The sequence below is a fragment of the Barbus barbus genome (genome assembly GCF_936440315.1).
Source record: "Barbus barbus genome assembly, chromosome: 25".
Taxonomy (NCBI): Eukaryota; Metazoa; Chordata; class Actinopteri; order Cypriniformes; family Cyprinidae; genus Barbus; species Barbus barbus.
The window spans coordinates 15,489,600-15,508,600 of record NC_136753.1 but is presented as its reverse complement, the minus strand read 5'-3'; the positions used below and the strand labels follow the sequence as shown (position 1 = coordinate 15,508,600).

Genomic DNA, 19,001 nt, shown 5'->3' with positions numbered 1-19,001 from the left:
ATTAAAAACAATACTTATACTCAGTGTATGACAAGTAGCAACCATATGTGTTTTATCTTGAAAAAAGAAATTCTACACTTAAATATAAAATTCCCCTTCTGTCATGAAACTCGAGGGCAGAACGAAACCTGCATCTCTCACTGTAACCCATTTGTGTGCAGATTAAGATGAGATTGACCTTTAAAATAACGATGGGTGCCACCTCCATTCTATTTGCTTACGTCTGGTGTTTAATATTATCACAAAAGTTGAATGAGAAAATGACAGGGCTGACAAGAGAGGGACAGATAGCGGATGAGAGAATGATCAAGACGCACACTCTCCTCGAGTAGGAATACACAGAATTCAATGATTGGTTAATGTTCTAAAATATCATGTTAAATGGAGTACTATGACAATTTAAGGGGCCTAAACAATGAGAACAAATGTAAGGGTTAAATATTACAAATGAAACAAGGACATATTGATACTTAGGGTCAATGATGTATTGCTACTAATTTATTAAAAAAACAAAAAACAAAAAAACGACATCATAGAGAGGACCCCTGCAGACCCTCATAACTGTGTCAAGGACAATAAATCTAATTAAATTTTAAATAATTTGAACTTTTAATGAAGGCAAGGTTTGTAAAATGACATGGTATGACTTCCTAAAAACTAAATAATATTTATTGATTAATGATTTATGATTTATTAATAATATTCTTGATTAATACCGGTAATTCATGAAATTATTACACAGTATTTATGTTGACATATTTGTTTGAAAAATACAATATACCTTTAAAAATAATTTATTTAAATAATAATAATAACTAGGATGTGTACAGTTACATTTTTAAGGAAATATGTTATGTTATTAATTTTTTACTACAAAACACAAACCTTTCTTGAAAATGGTATGAAAGTTTTTCAAAACAACATGAAAGCAACAAGAATATAAACATTTTAAACTAGATTTGTTTCTCCTTTTAAGTATACACTCTTTTCAATGACCTACTTGTAATACTGTTCCACAATAGATTAAACTGTAATATATTAGAAGTTGTAAATGAAACAATGATTATTGGAGTACGCTTACAAGAAAATGCTATTTCAGCCTTTCCACTTCCAAATTGCATGTTTAATGTGTTACTTGACATTACATTGTATTTATTTCTTAAATTTACTAGCAGATTTTGAGTGAAAATTGTTCCTACACCAAATTATATTTCAGTATACTTCTCATTTTCAATGCATAGAAATGCAAATGCATTACAGTAAAGTTTGAATGAATTAATTTTTCAGATTTAACGCCATTGTTACGGAACCTTAGTTCCCATTTTGACCTTGTTTACAATACTTGAAACCATAGTATAGTGTGTGTGTGTGTGTGTGTGTGGATACATAGCGACATACCACAGATATCTGTCACATTTTATGGTATGAGGCAGTAAGTGAATAAGTGTTAAAATAAATAAATAAAATACACCTGCAAAGGACAGTCGGCTACTGCAGAGCGGGAGAAAGCAAAATAAGCACAACAGAGGCAAAAACAAGCTCAAGGCCACCTAGAGAGGAGCTAGCAAACACACAAATACAAACACACACCCTTACATGCAGAAAGTATACATTCGCCTCTGCATAAAATGGGTCATGTTGTTTTCAGCTCTAATTAAAAAGTAAGTGGGAAAAACACAACAGGCATATCTGAAGAAAGAAACTGTGGTGATGGAGACCTGTATGAAGAGAGAAAATATGCCATTGATAATAATTAAAAAGAAAGATCAAGAAACTTCCAGTACTGGAAGTCCGCACTGACACAAAGAGCATATGAACACGCTACACACAGAGAAAATCGCTTTGCGCCTTGACGTATGTAGCCTGTAATGTATGATGCTTCTCTCGCTGCATGTCGGAGGTGAGCGTGTGTGTGTGTGTGTGTGTGTGTGTGTATAAAAGTAGGTCATGTTTTGGGAACTGACACATCTCCGTGCTAATAGATAAGAGCAAATCTGAAGTGCTAAGAGCGGCCCTAGAAGAAGAAAGCCAGCTAGAGGAAGAGGGAGTGAGGTAGCGTATGGGTAATATAAGAGATGTTCATCGAGGGTTCAACACGCAGAGGGAAGCATAAGTGACAGTTAGCTGTTCTTTTTTTACCTATCATTACACAAAAAAAATAAAAAATAAAAAATCACTAAACATTGTCTTTGAACACATCCTCTTGTGTTCTTTCAGCGCGGCTGTAATTGCCGGTCGTTATGTTGTTCTTGCCTTTAGTAAAGGTGCCATTTATTTATATTTAAACACTGGCGGGGAGTGTAATGAACATCTACACAGGTTCACACCTAAAAATCAATGTCCTGGCTCTCTCGTGAGCTTCCTCTTTGTGATTCACTGGTTTGACCTCCATATCATTTGCTCGGCATGCAGAGTCAATCCTTCCAATCAACTGACAACAAACTCTAGGCAAATGACAGATGATTTGAATGAGGGTCTGAAGGTTATCTCCTGTCCAAACACCAGCACGCCAAATTATCTGCTCCACAGACAAAACACCCAGCTATAAGCGCAATGCTTCCTGTCTACATGTATTCATCTATACACACACAGAATGTGATGGGAGACTGAGGATAAAAACAGTGCGATCCAGCACAGAGGGGAACTAGAGCATGATGAGGACTGGAAAGTGACAGCCTGCTGTAAGACATGCCACTCAGCAGGGGTCGCTGTTATGCAGGGAGGACAGTACAGTAGTGTACAGTACACCCAGACACCCAAACACAATAATCTTGATGACAGGACAAGAGGGCACTTATAATAGGCACTTTTCTTTTTGTGGAGAGTAAACTTTCTTGAGACACACTTTTCACACTCTCACTAGTTTAACTTGGACAATGTTTAATTTCAAATATGTTAAATCATGTATATAAATGCATCACAGGAGAATTCTATCATTTACATCATTTAAAAGTCTGGTGTTAGCAAGAGTTCTATTTTCTCATTTTATTAAATAAAAAAAAAAAACTTTTATAGAGCAGGGATGCACTGAATTGAATAAAAGTTAGAGTAAAGAGATTTATATCACAACATATTGAAAATTCAAATGCTGTTTATTTTTAAATGCTTTCTATTCATCAAAAAATATCAAATTTTCAAAATAGACATTGATATTATAAATTGTAATAATATTTCATAATGTTACTGTTTTACTGTATTTTTTATCAAATAATTGCAGTATTGATGATAATAAGAAACTGCTTTTTAAAACCATCATTTCAAAAATATCCATGTAAGCGTTTAATGTCTGATAAAGTCTTTTTTCATAAGAACTATTCTTTTTATATAGATTTTATATAATATTTTCTTTATACATACACATCCCAATTCATCATATGCATGATCCTCTCTGACAATATTTCTATTTGGTAACCAAGCACGCTAACTTTTGACAAGAGTTCAAGGCGTGACTGACAGGAATGAACAAGATCCTCCAAGTCTCATTTAAACTTAATTTAACAATAGCATTTCTTCTTTGGCTTCTCAGAGTACATACTTGGCTACAACAAATGGTATGTAATAATGTCACTGATTACAAGTTTGATTGTGTTCCATACTGAAATTGCTGACAAACAAAACACACAATATAGATGCAGATTGATTGGCAGAGCAACATTCTCTCTCTCGGAAAGAGATGGAGAAGTATTGATCTGAGCTGTAATTTACTGCGCCGGTAGTGCTCGCTCTAGGACCGTGGAGCAGTAGAGTGTCAGTGCTTTATTATTAACGGTCGGCACAGGGCTCGGCCCGCCTGATATATAGAGAGCCCACTCTGACAAATGAAACCAGCAGTACTGTTGTCAGCAGTTTGGGTCCTCTACAAAACATCCATGCTTAGCCAGTGCAGACACTGACCTCAAGTTCCCTCCGAGGAGCCCATATGGAGCGGAGCTTCCTTCTCACAGAGCAAAGATACCAATAAGGGAACCTACAGCGGAATATGAAGCCTATTAAAGTGCTGATGGGGAAACTGAAAGAGTATACACTACCATTCAAAGTTTAAAATAATAATAATAATAATTAATTACATTTATATAGCGCTTTTCTGCTTTTCTAAGCACTCAAAGCGCTCTACATTGTGAGGGGTGGTGTCTCCTCGTCCACCACCAGAAATAAAATGAGATACATGAGGTGAAATATTGTTTGTGATATTTACACACTTAACCAAATTAGACAATTAAATAATATTACTACAGCATATATTATTGAAGAATAGCATTACTGTTCAAATGTTTGGAGGTAGTTCATTTTTTTTTATCATTTTGTAAGAAATTACATATGCTCACCAAGGCTGCCTTTATTAGATTGAAAATACTGTAAAAACAGAAATATTACAAATCAAATAACTATTCTATATTTTAATGTTTTAAAATGTAATTTAGTGATTTTTACTGAATTTTCAGCAGCAATTAATCCAGTCCAGAGCAGAAATCTTTGCTGATTTGTTGTTATTTGAAATATATATATTTTTTGGTAAAAAAATAAATAAAATCTTGCTGCAAAAACTCTTATCACTGTGTGTGTGTGTGTGTGTGTTCTTGTTTATGCTACGTACATTGAGAGGACCAAATGTCACTACAAGGATAGTAAAACCTGAAATTTTTGACATTGTGGGCACGAGGGAAGAAAAAAAATCGTAAATGATAATTATCTGAAAGTGTAACAATGCAAACCGGTTTTCTGTAAGGGGTAGGTTTAGGGTTAAGGGATTGGAAATATCGTTTGGTCAGTATAAAAGTATAAGAAGTCTATGGAAAGTCCCCATAATTCACAGAAACAAACGTGTGTGTGTGTGTGTGTGTAAAAATATTAAGTTATATAAAATATTATTAATAGTATATTATATAGTATATTAATTATATAAATAAATACATAAAGTAACACACACACACACACACACACATAGGCACTTGTGATTGACTTTAGAAAGTGTTTGGTGATTACGTAATGAAATGGGTACTTGAGATTTACAAGGACATGATATGCAAACTTTTACAAGGTGAACAGTTTAGGGTTACCCGTTAAAAGGAGGCGTTATATCAGATAGGACATGGGTGGGCTATATAGGAGTTGGGGGCCTAGAGAGCTGCACCCCACAGGGACATGGGAGACAGTTGGGGTAGAAGTGAAACCTGATTCATAGACATCCTTCCAGCATCCTGTCAAATTAGTCATTTAACCTTTACACTTTCAAACGTTCAAGCAACTAGAGACCAACTGTGGAGGCCCACAGCTACATCAATAACCAACCAATTTTAGATCTCACAAATGTAGTGCCAAAAAATGCAATTGATCACTTGTCACAAGGTTTGAGTCTGAGTATCATTAACCAGAGAGATCAGCTAAATTAGAGTAAGGCAATTCTGTCTCAACACTAACAAGTTGAGAAGGTGTCAGCAAAAAGTCTGCAAATATACTTTTGAACTCTAGTTCATTGAAAGTTAGTCCTACATAACGTTAAATCCACCGCAAATTATGTGAAACAGGCATAGACATTGCATTTAAACACATCCTCTTTCTAAGCAGGGTTTGTATTCATGTTCCTAACCAGACAGGAAGTCCCTAAGTGTCCCAAGTGTTCCCAAATACTTCCAATTTCCTGCTTGTGCACTACTAGAAACCTTCAATACATCCGGTACTGAATAATCCATCCATCCACACCGTATTACACAAGAGTGTAACATGACAAGGCCGATGTGTTCATTTTCTAGAAGGGTTGTACGCAAGAGCATCACCTACATTACAGCACACACAGAAAAACACTGTTGCACACATAAATAAATATGGGGGGGAAATACTGATTTATGATTTGAAGAACAACACAACAGGATGTACTGTCTGACCACACTTGCACTGTTAGCAGTCTGTTATCTTCATGAGATTCACTACATATAGAACATAAATAGGCTATGCATGAAAACACTCAGTTCATTTGTGGTGATGCTCCAAAGATTGACAGGTCAGCACTGATTATCTTTGTTACATAAACCAGATATATATCTTTCATTATTATCTTTCAAACTGCTTATTTAGAGCATAACACCAACCACACCAATGTCGTAGGTTCACTTCCCAGGGAAAAAATAGCAAAATAGTGCAAAATAAAAAAAAATTATATATACATACATATATATATACATTTTTAAAAAGTAGTGCTGTCAAATTATTATTCGTGATTAATCGCACCGAAAAAGTTTTTGTTTGCATAATAAATGTGTACTTGTATAAAAATACAAACACAAGCATGTATATATTTACGAAAAATATTATATTAAATATATCTATATATAATATAATTTATGTGGATATAACTATATAGATATAAATACATGTACATAGTTTCTAAATATGTACTGTACATGTGTGTATTTATATATACATAAATATACACGGAACACACACATATATTATGTAAACAATCTTTTTTATTTTGGATACAATTAATCACAATTAAAACTAAAAAAGGTAATAATCAATTAAAAATATAAATATTATTTCTAGCATATATATATATATATATATATATATATATATATATATATATATATATATATATATATATATATATAAAACAGGATTATTTTATAGTGAGGCCAATAAAATTTGCTAGGGCAAGTAAAAATAGAAACTACAGGCCTCACTTTAACAGAAAAAAAAAATATATATATATATACTTTATTCTGAGCCCTGAGTGACATCCATACTAACTCACAATGCAAACATAATCTAGACAGCTACTTGTTAAAGTACAGAGAACACAGGTTTTTTTTTTTTTTTTTAGGAGAATGACCTTTAAATGTCATCATGATGCCCTGATAGTGTCAATTCGGCTTCCGTTTAGATTTTTCTTTTTAAGCTAAAGAAATGGCCAGAATTTCATGCTTTCCTAAACAATGCCGGATTGCTGACTGTATTATTTCTGCAAAATCAAGTTTACGTTTTAGTTTACTATCATTCAATGTTCTTCTTTTGAGAAGACCCTCAAAACCATACACAAGAGAGGTAACTAAAGGGCCAGAAATACAGCACAGCTTATGAGGCCATCATCTATTTTTTAATGGCCAGCATCTGCTGTATATGTAAGCATGAATGATTTCTTCTTCTGTTAATACTGAACTTGAAGGTGGAGGGGAAGGTTGTTCTCCTGTAGACAGCACCTCTTAAACTACACTGACCCTGCTGCCAATCAATTGAATGGCTTGTCACTCTTCAAATTCACAAGCGAATAAAGAACAAGGTCACAAGCATTGGATGTCATTGTCAAGAACTAGACCCATGTGCGTCCAGTGCTTAAAGTGAGCCATGGCAGGTCCAAGAGCATCCATGTTTCTAGAATGCAGAAAATCATATTACTGAGTGTCAGCAGGACCTGTATATCTTTAGCTACTTACTCTGCCTCTGTTTCTTATATTAGAGCTTTTTGTTCCCGACAAAATCTCCCAGATTCTCAATGAGGGGCAACAGAGCTATAAGAGTTCAGCACTATTTGGAAAGCTGAGAGCTGATTCGGCTGTTTGCTGGCGGCTAACACTGACAAGAGAAGTTACTCTCCAGGAACAGATTAAACTCTGTGTGTGTGTGTATGCGCACAGGGCAGAGGAACTCCACTTGTGTAAAACAACTGAAACACTGGCTGCTCTGTTTTCACTTCCTGCTATGTATTCTGTCATCAGAACAAGCTTTGTTCCCCATTTATCGATTAAGTGATTGCCTCTAGTCAAACAAACACTGAATATGCCCAGTAAAAATCAATAACACATAATTTATAAGGACAAGAGGGCATTTACTAAGAACTCAAGTACTGTAGATATACTGTATGGATAACTATTTAAAATTACTTACAACTTTCAGAAAGGAAATGCAATGATAATATGATAACACAGTATGTGCTAAAACCATTATATAGTGACACTGAAGACTGGAGTAAATTCAGCTTAGCTATCACAGGAATAAAATTTGATTTTAAAATGTTTTAAAAGAGAAAACATTTTAAATTGTAATAATATTTCACAATATCACTAGTTTTACTGTATATTGATCAAATAAATGTAGCCTCTTAAGAGACTCAAAATTTGAATGGTTGTGTATACAAAAATGCAAAAAAAAAAAAAAAACGTTTAAACGAAGGTTTCTCAGCATCAATAAAACTTGTTGCTCATTTGCATGTGATTGTGAGTATGTATGAGTTTTCTCAACACTCTTGCCGGAGAGTGAAAGCATATGATTTCTTTTGCAGTGAATGTTGTGCAAATATGTCAGGGGTGTCCAAACCCGGTCCTGGAGGGCCACAGTTCTGCAGAGTTTAACTCCAACTTGTCTCAACAATTGCCTGGAAGTTTCTAGAATGCCTAGTAAGACCTTAATTAGCCAGTTTAGGTGTGTTTAGTTGGGGTTGGAGCTAAACTCTACAGAAGAGTGCAGGACTGGACACCCATGAAGTATGTATTTGAGTGTTTGTATGTTACTGTATAGAGAGAATTGAAGTTAATCTACTGTACAACCACTGTAATGGACACCTAGATACCCTGCTATCACCATCCATACAAGTTAACCATGTGCTAGGGTTGTTCTTCATGTCTGATGAACATGACAGAGGTCAGATAAGGCCACTGTAGGGACAAAGGCTCTTTTATTTAACCCAAAACCAGAGTTATATGTACAACTTTTCAGCAAACTTTTTTTAGTATGACCAAATATCCTTCAGTTATTCTGCATTTACAATGTTTAAAAGCTTGGGGATTTTTGAAAAAGGTCTGTTATGCTCACCAAGGCTGCATTTATTTGAATCAAAATACAGTCAAATCAGTAATACTGTGAAATATTATTACAATTCAAAATATTTTTTTTCTATTTTATTATATTTTCAGATTCATTTTTTTCCTGTAATAGCAAAATTGAATTATCACGAGTCATCCAGTCAGCGGGTTAACACGATCCATCAGAAATCATTTTAAAAAAGTAGTAAAAAAAACAAATAAATTGTCATGTTAAAATCAGTTGTGCTGCTTAATATTTTTGTTGATTTTTAATGAATAAAAGTTCAAATGTTTTTGCATCACTGTTGATTATTTTAATGTGTCTTTGATGTATAAAAGTATTACTTTTCAGCTGATTTTTTTTCTTCAAATATTAATCATGGTTAAAGCATGCAAGTGATATTCGATGCATTAAACCAAAAAGGGCCTGAAATGTTGGTTATGGACCCAGCCAAAACGGGGGACCAAATAAAGAGCTTGTGAGGTCAGTGAGTCCCTTAATGATGTCCTAGAAGAGTTTATTTTGAGCAGGTGTTGACGAGGTCCCATGCAAATGTTGATATGTGAGTCAGAGAAGATAACGGCCTCCACCAAAAGCAGAGAGCAAGAGAGATGGGTGGGGGAGCACAACGTCAAACATACGAAAGCTGAATATTTGACAGCTGAAACCATCATTGACCTTCTAGGGGGCTTTAGCCGCCTGTAGGGGTTGAGCAATTGAGAATAATCCTCCCCCTGTCAATTGTCACTCAAGCTCAGCAATAACACAAGCTATCATCCAGCTTAGCCTTTCCCCAATTTAGAGAGAGAGGCACAGCGAAAGAAAGAGAAGGAGAGGAAGATCAGAAAAGATGGAGAAGTTGAAGAAAATCGCTAAATGAACCAGCAGCCATGAAATTCCCCCTCCATTCGAAAAAACGAGATCAAACATTCGCTGGCATATTTGCTTAATTAAGTGTCCTTGAGCTGTGTTGATGTGAAAAGCTTTCACTTTTACACCTTACTTCTAATATCAAGGACGCAAACCAATCAGAGACGAGATCCTGAGGGGCTCAGCCAATCAGCACCAAGCGATGAGGACAACTAGACGGGAAGCGATTACAGACTCATAATGACGCGGACCCTCCGTGACAGCTTTCAATTACATCTAATGATCGTTGCGACAAGGAACACAAAGCAAAAGATCCCCTTCAGCGCGAACGGAAGCGAATATATAAGCGCAGACCTCTCGATGAACCACGGCCAGGAAATGGCCATTGCTTGTTGCTCTTAAGCCATCTATTATTTGCTTGATATTTGAGATTATTTATACATCAGATTAGTTGGCGAAGTCAGTTTTGCATTGTGTGAAGGGATATGGAAATGTCCCGACATGACATCTGGACAGATTGACAACGGTAAAGACAAAGTTGACAGCTTTGGCTTTTACTCTAATCTGTCTTTTATATTGTGCCGCTGCTCCGTTCAGAGATTAAATTCAAAGTGTGGCGATACAGACGAAAAGGAAAATAAACAGATTATGGCTAAAAGGGCAGGAAAAGCTTCTCATTAGAACGACAGAATCAGCTGAGTTGGAAAACATCAGGATCAAATGCATTGTGCTGTGAGAGAGGTCACCGCGCTGTTGTGTTTTCGAACTGTGCATTGCTTTCAAGGGGAAAATAATTGTTTTAGAGCTCTTTAGTGTTCACGTTCGGCTGGATGTTTGATTACTGCGCTTCCCTGACATGAGAGGAGTCTGGTAATAGGAGTTCTTAGATTATGAAGCTTAAAGAAATCCTAATTACAATAAGGGGTGAAAATGGCATCACACAGTCCACATTTTCTTCACTTCAAATATCTCGCAATCCAAAGCAGAGCCGCTTTATAATTAGATTAATAAGGCCTAATTTAAATAGGTTCTTCATCAAGACCCCGCTGTGCCGATATGGCACAAAAACATCACAAATGGAGCCAATAAAGTGTATCTGCAGCAGCCTGGTGAGGCACGTGTAACACATATATGGCTTCATAATGTTTTTCTTTTCTTTTTAGGATGAAGGGCATACCGTAGAAACATGTTGGTGGGCTCCATTAAAGTGGTCACTGTGGTACAGCATTAAGTACACACTTAATCAATTAAAAGCCAATTACAGCTAACATGAGACAAGGCCAAGCAGTCTCAGCAACACAAAAATAGCAAGAGCTGGATGAAATCGTTTTGTTGGTACAGTCTTTCACAAAGACTCCTGAATGAGCTTTGCTGGAGAATAGCAATGTGGACCAGGTTTTTATACCAATAGTCTCCAAAGGACTAGGACTAAAAAGGTCAGAGGTCAGCTCTCAACATCTTTTGTAGCAATCACTATTACTAAGAACATATTGAAAATATTGTGTGTGCAAAATGCCGGCATGATCTCTGAAAAGAATTTGTAATGATTCGTTTACATGTTTACACATACATTTTAATATGAATAGGGATGTATTAACGTGACATAAAAGATGCACAGCTTTAGAAATGGAAAAATCTTTACAAATCTTTTATATTAAATAGTAAATGAATTTGTAATGATATATTTATTATAGAGATGTTATTGATTTTTAAAGATTCGATTTCTTAGTTATTTATTTAGAAATGTAGTAGGCACACACGTAGAGTCTAATTTAATTATTATTATTAAATAATAGTAATTTAAGTCACAATATATTACATTACATATTACTGTATATAAACTTCAAAAGTTTGTTCTACTTCACTAATGTTCACAACTTTACTCCCAGTCTTCAGTGTGACACTTTGTTGATTTAGTGAATGTGTTTTTAGATCTTATTATTATCAATGTTGAAAAGAGAAACAGTAAGAACAGCATTTATTTAAAACAGATTTAGTTTTGTTACAATGTTGTAACAAACCTTAGTGCACACGTTTATGTTTGTCTATGCAAAAGTATTAAAATACAGTAGCCTATATGAAAATACCAACGATTACTGAGATCCATTAGATAATTCCTCATGATACAAGATCCTGGCATTATAAAGCATGCTGTACTTTATCTCAAAGTTCAGGAACCAGCATTCTTATATGAATTAAGTACTGAAATAACACATCTGCATTAAGGATCAGATCATACAGAAAATGAATGCAATAAGAATATTTTGGGGGGGAGGGGGTTGATCAAAGAGAAATTCGAAGACCTGTAAAACATTATCTTTTTTGTTTTTTGATGCACTATTTTGGGACTAGAGCAGCCATCTCACAACATAATGTACTTGTGTTTCGAATAATGTTCATTTGTTTTCTTACTACATGAGGCTGCTCCCTACAATGTGGTATTTATTTTGTGTTTAGTTAAACACAGTCCTTGATGAGCTATTCCCAAAGGCTGGGGCTGCAGTTGTTTGTACTAGTGCATAAAATCCTTGAATTAGTGTGGGCTCAAGGGTGTGTTCTTTTCCCCAGATTGTGGCTATGGAGAGTGTGTATGCGGAGACCGCAATGGCCATCTCCATGGAGCAGCCAGTAGAAAATGAATCGGTTTAATGGCTCTTTGAGGCAACTCCAAAAAAAGAGACCTTTATCCATAATAATATTTGTCCTTTTGAATTTTTGTATGGCATTAAGTTTTTGAGTGTGGCGTATCTTTTGCAAAGCACTGCATATTGTCTGCTTCTCAAGAAATAAACCAATGACACAGAAACGATTGCTAGTTAAAAGGCTACTAGAACCTGTGTGGAGCAGGAAGGACCTATTACGACACAAGTAAAAAAAAAACACATCCCAAACGCCTGCCACTTATCATCCCATCACTCTTATATATTAATAACAGTGTATTGCATCACTCTAATTGGACTGGATGTTTTCCATCCTTGGGCTGATTGTGAAAGACATTACCAGATATTCTTGGAAATTTTAAAAAGAGTAACTGATTCTTAGGCGCCTCGAGCTGTCTTCCTGCAGAGGACTCCAAGGTAGTGACCTAGAAGTTCTGCCGAGGGGAAAGACCAGCGATAAGACAGGAAACTGCCATGTGGCATTCAGTGTCAACACCTTGTTTCTTCTCTAGTTCTGACCGATGTTCTCTTGCCTGGTTGAATTTCAGAAAGCCAACTGATAAGATGTGCACAGTTTTAAAGCATGGAGCTCGATTTTAAACTCGATTTTAAGAAAACATGTCTTAAATCCTAAATACTATGTGATGATCCCCTTGCAAGGGACACCTTCCTAAAACAAAAAGACAGCATACTGTCATTGTGCTAAATCAAAATAAAATATTTACTATTTTTTTTACATATTAAGATGAAAGTGTATATTTTTTCTACTCACGACAGTAATCTTATAAACTGTGTTATGGAGAGTATTACCTTAGAACCCCAGTTAGAAATGTAAACGTATATGTCATTAATATCTAGTATAGTCTGTTTATAGTATGGCCACTTGGTAGAACAGACAAGTTAGTTGTCATTTATATTTACAGTGTAAAAAAAAATGACTGGATTGATAAAAAATAACACTTATTTTCCATTATTTTATTTATGTCTTGTTAGATCTAAAGTAAAATCAAGTAGTGTGGCAAGATTACATTTACCTGAATGAACTGAAATGAGAGAGAGAGATTCTGCGTGTGTAAATTACCTGCATTTGTGCAGCATCTCTCTAGTTATTGTGAAGCTTTGAATTTAATCACTTCAAAAACAGTGACATTACTACCTTTTTGCTAATGTAGCTTTTTAGTAGTGAAAATAGTTTATTGACAAAGGTCAGAGAGTAGCACTGAATGCTTCTGTGTGTGGGTGTATGCACATGAGTAACTGTCTGTATGTGCATGTGTTTTATATACTGTATGTATATATAAACGCAAACACATATCACCGAGCATGAATAATCGCATGACCTAACACTTTATCATTTCTATACTTTAAGGCACAGAACTAAGACTTAAAATCCTTCAGTTAAATTGACAAAACTACATAAAAGAAATATTTGCTTCCTCTTTCCTCTTTAAATTAATAATAAGTTAGAACTAGATGTCAAATAAGAAGACATAAGAGTAGAGAGAGTGAAAGTGAGAGAGAGAGAAAGAAAGGGATATGTGAATGTGTGAGGTAAGATAAGATAAACATTCAGTTTCTATTCAGACAAATAAAGTCAGAAAGTGTAAAGCCCTACAGAGAAGCAGCATTAACAATTCATAAAGGTTAAAATAGCTGTTTATTCTGAAGATTCCGATGAAGGATGCAAAGAAACTCCCTGTTGTATTGCCATCTGAAGCAATTAAATCACAAACACAAAGTAGAATACACACTTATGAGTCACTTACACTCACGATCTTTAACACACATACTGTATGTGCACGCACATTATTGTAAAAGAAAAAGCCAAGTTTCATTTTCTTAGTAAGTTTCTGTGACGTTAACACAAGCTGTTTCTTTAAATGAGCTGTTATGACTGTGTAAAGATTCAAGGTTTAATTTTAAATAGAAGCATGTATTGTGTGGTAAGCAGCCTTTGAAAATGCTCTCCGTCTCTCATGCAAAATCAATAAATCATAAAATACACAAGCTACAAGTTTAAACACACAATCATAGGACATGAACACAGATAATTAATTACCACAAATGTATTATTCATACAGACACACACACACACAAACAACACAAACATAGACACACACTTTCAAAGTATTTTCATGAATTTTTCATTGTGCACAGAATAAGGACAGCCGTGTGCTTGTGTGGACTTTTCCATCATCACGTCTGCTCTTGGATAAAAATGACCATATTTCCAGAACCTTTGCAGTCTGTTTTAAAGATATTCAATGTTTTAAATCCAATTTATTTAATTAAAAATGTATTTTTTTTATTCAAAATGGTATTATTTGAATTAAAAAGTCTTTTTTGGTATTATCCAAATACAAAATGAATAGTATGTTTGAACAATGTGAGACAAGTGCTCAACTTATACTTATCACATCAAATCTAAACAATCTACAGTAACAAATCTAACTATTTTGGTTTCATCTGACCATACAATCCCACATTATTCCTCGATCACTCTTACCGTTCTTTTTAGCAAATACCCTTTTAAATAACTTCAACTTCAACATTAAAAATGTAATTTCATGTACATTTAAATATATACAAGTTTCTAAAGAAATGATGATATTAAAGTATATTTTAATTTACCATAAATGCTTGTTAGTACATTCTGCAGTACACTTTATCCATCTTTAACCATATAGACTATTTAAGAAATTATGAAATTACATATAAAGATGTACTTTCAGTCCTACTAACGTTCATCTGATTGCATTTATTATAAACAAACTGTAATACATTTTCATTTAATTGCAGTTTGCACTTAAGTATATTCTTTTCAAATATATTATTTTTACAATAAGCACTCTCTTTAAAAGTATGTCAAAGTATCCTTCTTTTTTCCAAGGGTGAGTATTGTTTTTTACCTTGTACTTTTTTCACTTTGTTTCTTATTACTTCTGACCTACAGATTCACAACTTGAATAATGATCTCTGTGTCTTTTTATCTAGAAAATATGATAGTTATTTGAGTTATTCACAGACAGCAGCAATTTTCGATAATAAGGCAATTTTGTCTTTTAAAAGACATTTGTTTTTCATTTGGTGACACACAGATTACATGCCATATTAAAGTATTTCAGTTTGCGTTTCTGTGTTTTAAAACATACATATCGCAGAGAACATTCGTTCATGAATTCAGTCAAATGGGAGAATTGATTATATGCATGAATGTTTTGCTAAGTAACCTTTTCATAGATTTGTCCTTCCATATGTTTTTGTTTGTTCTACTGTTATTTGGAACATACTATAGATGTGGCCCTTACCTTATGAGGAGCAGAAGGCCCACCGCCGAAGGGTGCCAGGCTGGCAGGTGGATCAGTGATGTAGGTTTTTTTGGGGGGAGCGGGCTGATACCCTTGGTTGGGTGGAGGAGTGGCATGGTGACTTGGCTCTGCTCTCCATGTGTTCTGACCTCCATAAGCAGGAGCTCCACCATAGTGCTGGTCCTGGTAGCCTCCAGATGGAGCTGGGCAGAATCCTGGCTGCGGAGGCCCGTATGCAAAATCAGGTCCTCTGGATTGAGCCGGCATGTACTGTACCTGCGCTGGACCACGGACCGGCTGCTGCTGGGGGCCAGGCTGGGCGGCCCTGACTTGAACATTGAAGGTTGGCTGGCTCGGAGTAGAAGCGGTGGTGTAGGATGCGGGGACAGGCTGGGGAGCAGGTTGGTATTGAGGTCGTGGAGAAGATGAAGTTGGAGAAGCGGTCGGAGAGGCCTGTGGTTTCGGGGTGGATTTTTTGGTGGCGGTTAGAGGGGGTTGAGTTGGGATGACCATGCGCCGATAGCCTGTAACAGGGGTGTTAGAGCCTGCCGCAGCTGGGCTGGCAGAATTCTGTAAGAAATAAACATTACATTAGAAACTAAATTTAAGTTTTTATGTCCTCTGGGCAAAAGAAAAAATGTTTATTGTTGCTGCATGATTGACACAAACAATTCATTGAATTTTAAAACTGAAGAAGCAGAAATAGCGAGAACTGAAAGAATTGAAATTCTGTAAAATTCAATTTTTTTTCTTACATATATAGATGCATGTGTTTGTGACAGCACTAATATATTGTGTGTATATATATTTATTATGTATGTATGTATGTGTGTGTGTGTGTGTGTGTATGTGTGTATGTATGTATGTATGTATGTATATATATATATATATATATATATATATATATATATATATATATAAATAAAACGATTGAAAGTTTATCAATACAAACTTTGAATGCTGAATTGATAGACTTTCAATAGCTCAATAATTTAATAAGAAGTTCAATAAATAAATAAATGTATTTATTTATTTATTTTAAAAGGTATCTTAAATTCAAAGGATTTATAGTCTTTATTGATCAGGGTGGAAAACACTTAATTTCACATAATACCATTACTTGTTTGTTTTTGTTTTGTTTTGTTTTGTTTTTTCCAATAATGCAAGTTCTAATTCCTGTTATTTCAAAACAACTCCAATTTCAATTACTAACCCATGAATTTAAAGAGACAATTTTAAAAGCCAATTCTGCCAAACCTTGATCTATATCAAGCTATACAACAGCCCAAACCATTAAACTACTATCCATCACAGCCTGGAAATCGGCTAATGGCCATTAATGATGGGACAGACATGTTACCAAGAGAGGTGGTCCTAATGAACATCAGGCGGCATAGAACCTTCAGAACACCACAATTTAATCATCCCGTATCTCACAGCGCAAGTACAGCAATTATGTAGCCTGTCTACTGTAGATCGATCCTCAGGGCAAGTGCAACAGCCATCGGTCGGTCGTACCCAGACCACATCCTCTCATAAACTACAGCTAATAAAGCTTTGAGATTTAGAGTCAAGAGCAGGGTATAAATTGTTTTGGAGGAGAGAGAGAAGTGATGGGCAGCCGGACGAGGGTAAAGACAATTGTGCTGATGCTAGTGGGCCGCATGGGATGGAGGCTAAATCAGAAAGATTTGTTTCTTTGGTTTCCTGGGTGCTTTTGGCTCTGTAGCTCTACGCAGAGAAATCTATTCGGTGTCCAACAATAGCTGTGTCACAGAGCCCGAGGACAGGCTGGATTTCTGTAGATGTAAAAAGATTATTGAAAATTCAAATAAGCACAAACCCAGCGACAACCATCAAAGATCAAAATAAATCCTAGCTGTAGAGCGTTTGGTGCCTTGTCTGATTGCATTAAAAGACCAAAGAGATACTTCCATTCTATAATATAAGGCTGTTCTGTCATAACTAACCAGCAAAATGAAGACCAAAGAGACTCTAATTTCATGATGAAACATTCAGTAATACTCTTCATGATAGCACATCATTGCCTCGAGCAGAATTGCACGTTTTAAACACGTCTGTGAAGCGAATGTGCCTATAAAAATGTTTTAATCTTGTGGTGATGCCCATCTCTCCACGAATTCAGACAGGAAGTGTTTGGTTGAGCGAGGAAAAACGCTGTTGCATCATGCACTTTAGATGGGTTTCATGGTTAAGGTGGCTTGCTGAAGTAAGTGGGTCAGAAAGACGTTTTTTAAACCAAGAAGCTGTGGTTAAAACCAACTTGTTAAACAAAAGCGGTGACAGAGACTGTCACATACTTTTAGATGGCAACAAGTCAAACTGAAATGTAATTTCTATAGATTTTAAATGTGTTTTTGAATTAAAGTAGTAAATTAGTATAGTATAGTAAATTATATAGAGGTTATAATCACTATTTAATATTCTAAATATAATTCTGACACAATCAGAAAATATGCATGTTGCTTATCCATAATGCTGATGAGAAATAAATTTTCATAAGAAAAATAGGTGTCAAAACATGTCAAAATAACTAGAAAATGTAAAAAATCATAATAAAAAAGACATGTAAAAAAATTACAATAATTATTGGTTTTAAAATATACTATCTTTAATATAAGTATATAAGTAAAAAGTTTAAAATAAGAAAAAACTAAACAATAATTAACACACAAGCAACTGTCACCAAGTATAATGCCAGTGGCATTGCCAGAATATTAAAACTAATAATATCATAAAAAACATTCCATGAAGTTCACTGACAAACATGAGTCTCTATTGTCAATAAATTGTCAATGGTATTATGTATCATGCATTCATGTGCAAATATTGAAGTGACATTAAGATCAACTTAACAATATAAATGCATGTCAAAAAGCATGGCACTCAGTTATGATGATGACGATTATTATTATTTATTATCATTATTATTATTTATTCGCTGTTATTTAGTATTTTAGTGACTCAAAGAAATAGTGAAATCAAGAAAATACCTAATTATTATAAATTGCATTTTTGCCTAAATAGACCAAATATCAATAAGCAAGTACATAAATAACTATCATGCAATAGTATTCACTGGCTGATAACATCCTGTATAACCATCTGTGCTTATACTGTAAAGCTAAAGTAGAGGGCAGAAGTAAATGACTCCTCCAAGGTGACTGTGCCAGTTTCAATTACATATAACAAAATCAAAGTCTAATAACAAAGTCTGTTTCAAATAGATCACCAGTGTTAAATTCTCTAATGACCTACAAACTAGCTGTCATTAACCTATGCTTTTCTTTTTAGGTTACTGCCTTAAGCCAGAGAATGAGAAATCAATTACCGTCTCTATCACATG

The 19,001-nt window shown here is 35.0% G+C and overlaps 1 protein-coding gene across 2 annotated transcripts in view; it reads right to left on the bottom strand.

Moving 5' to 3' along the window:
* The window catches only part of LOC306845192 (lipoma-preferred partner-like), a 188,171-nt gene that overhangs the window by 54,335 nt on the left and 114,835 nt on the right, over positions 1-19,001 (bottom strand). For both annotated transcript variants that reach the window (XM_079377842.1, XM_079377843.1), the window contains exon 6: positions 15,635-16,204. In XM_079377842.1, the coding sequence (XP_079233968.1) occupies positions 15,635-16,204 (570 nt within the window). The remainder of the gene's footprint in view (positions 1-15,634; positions 16,205-19,001) is intronic.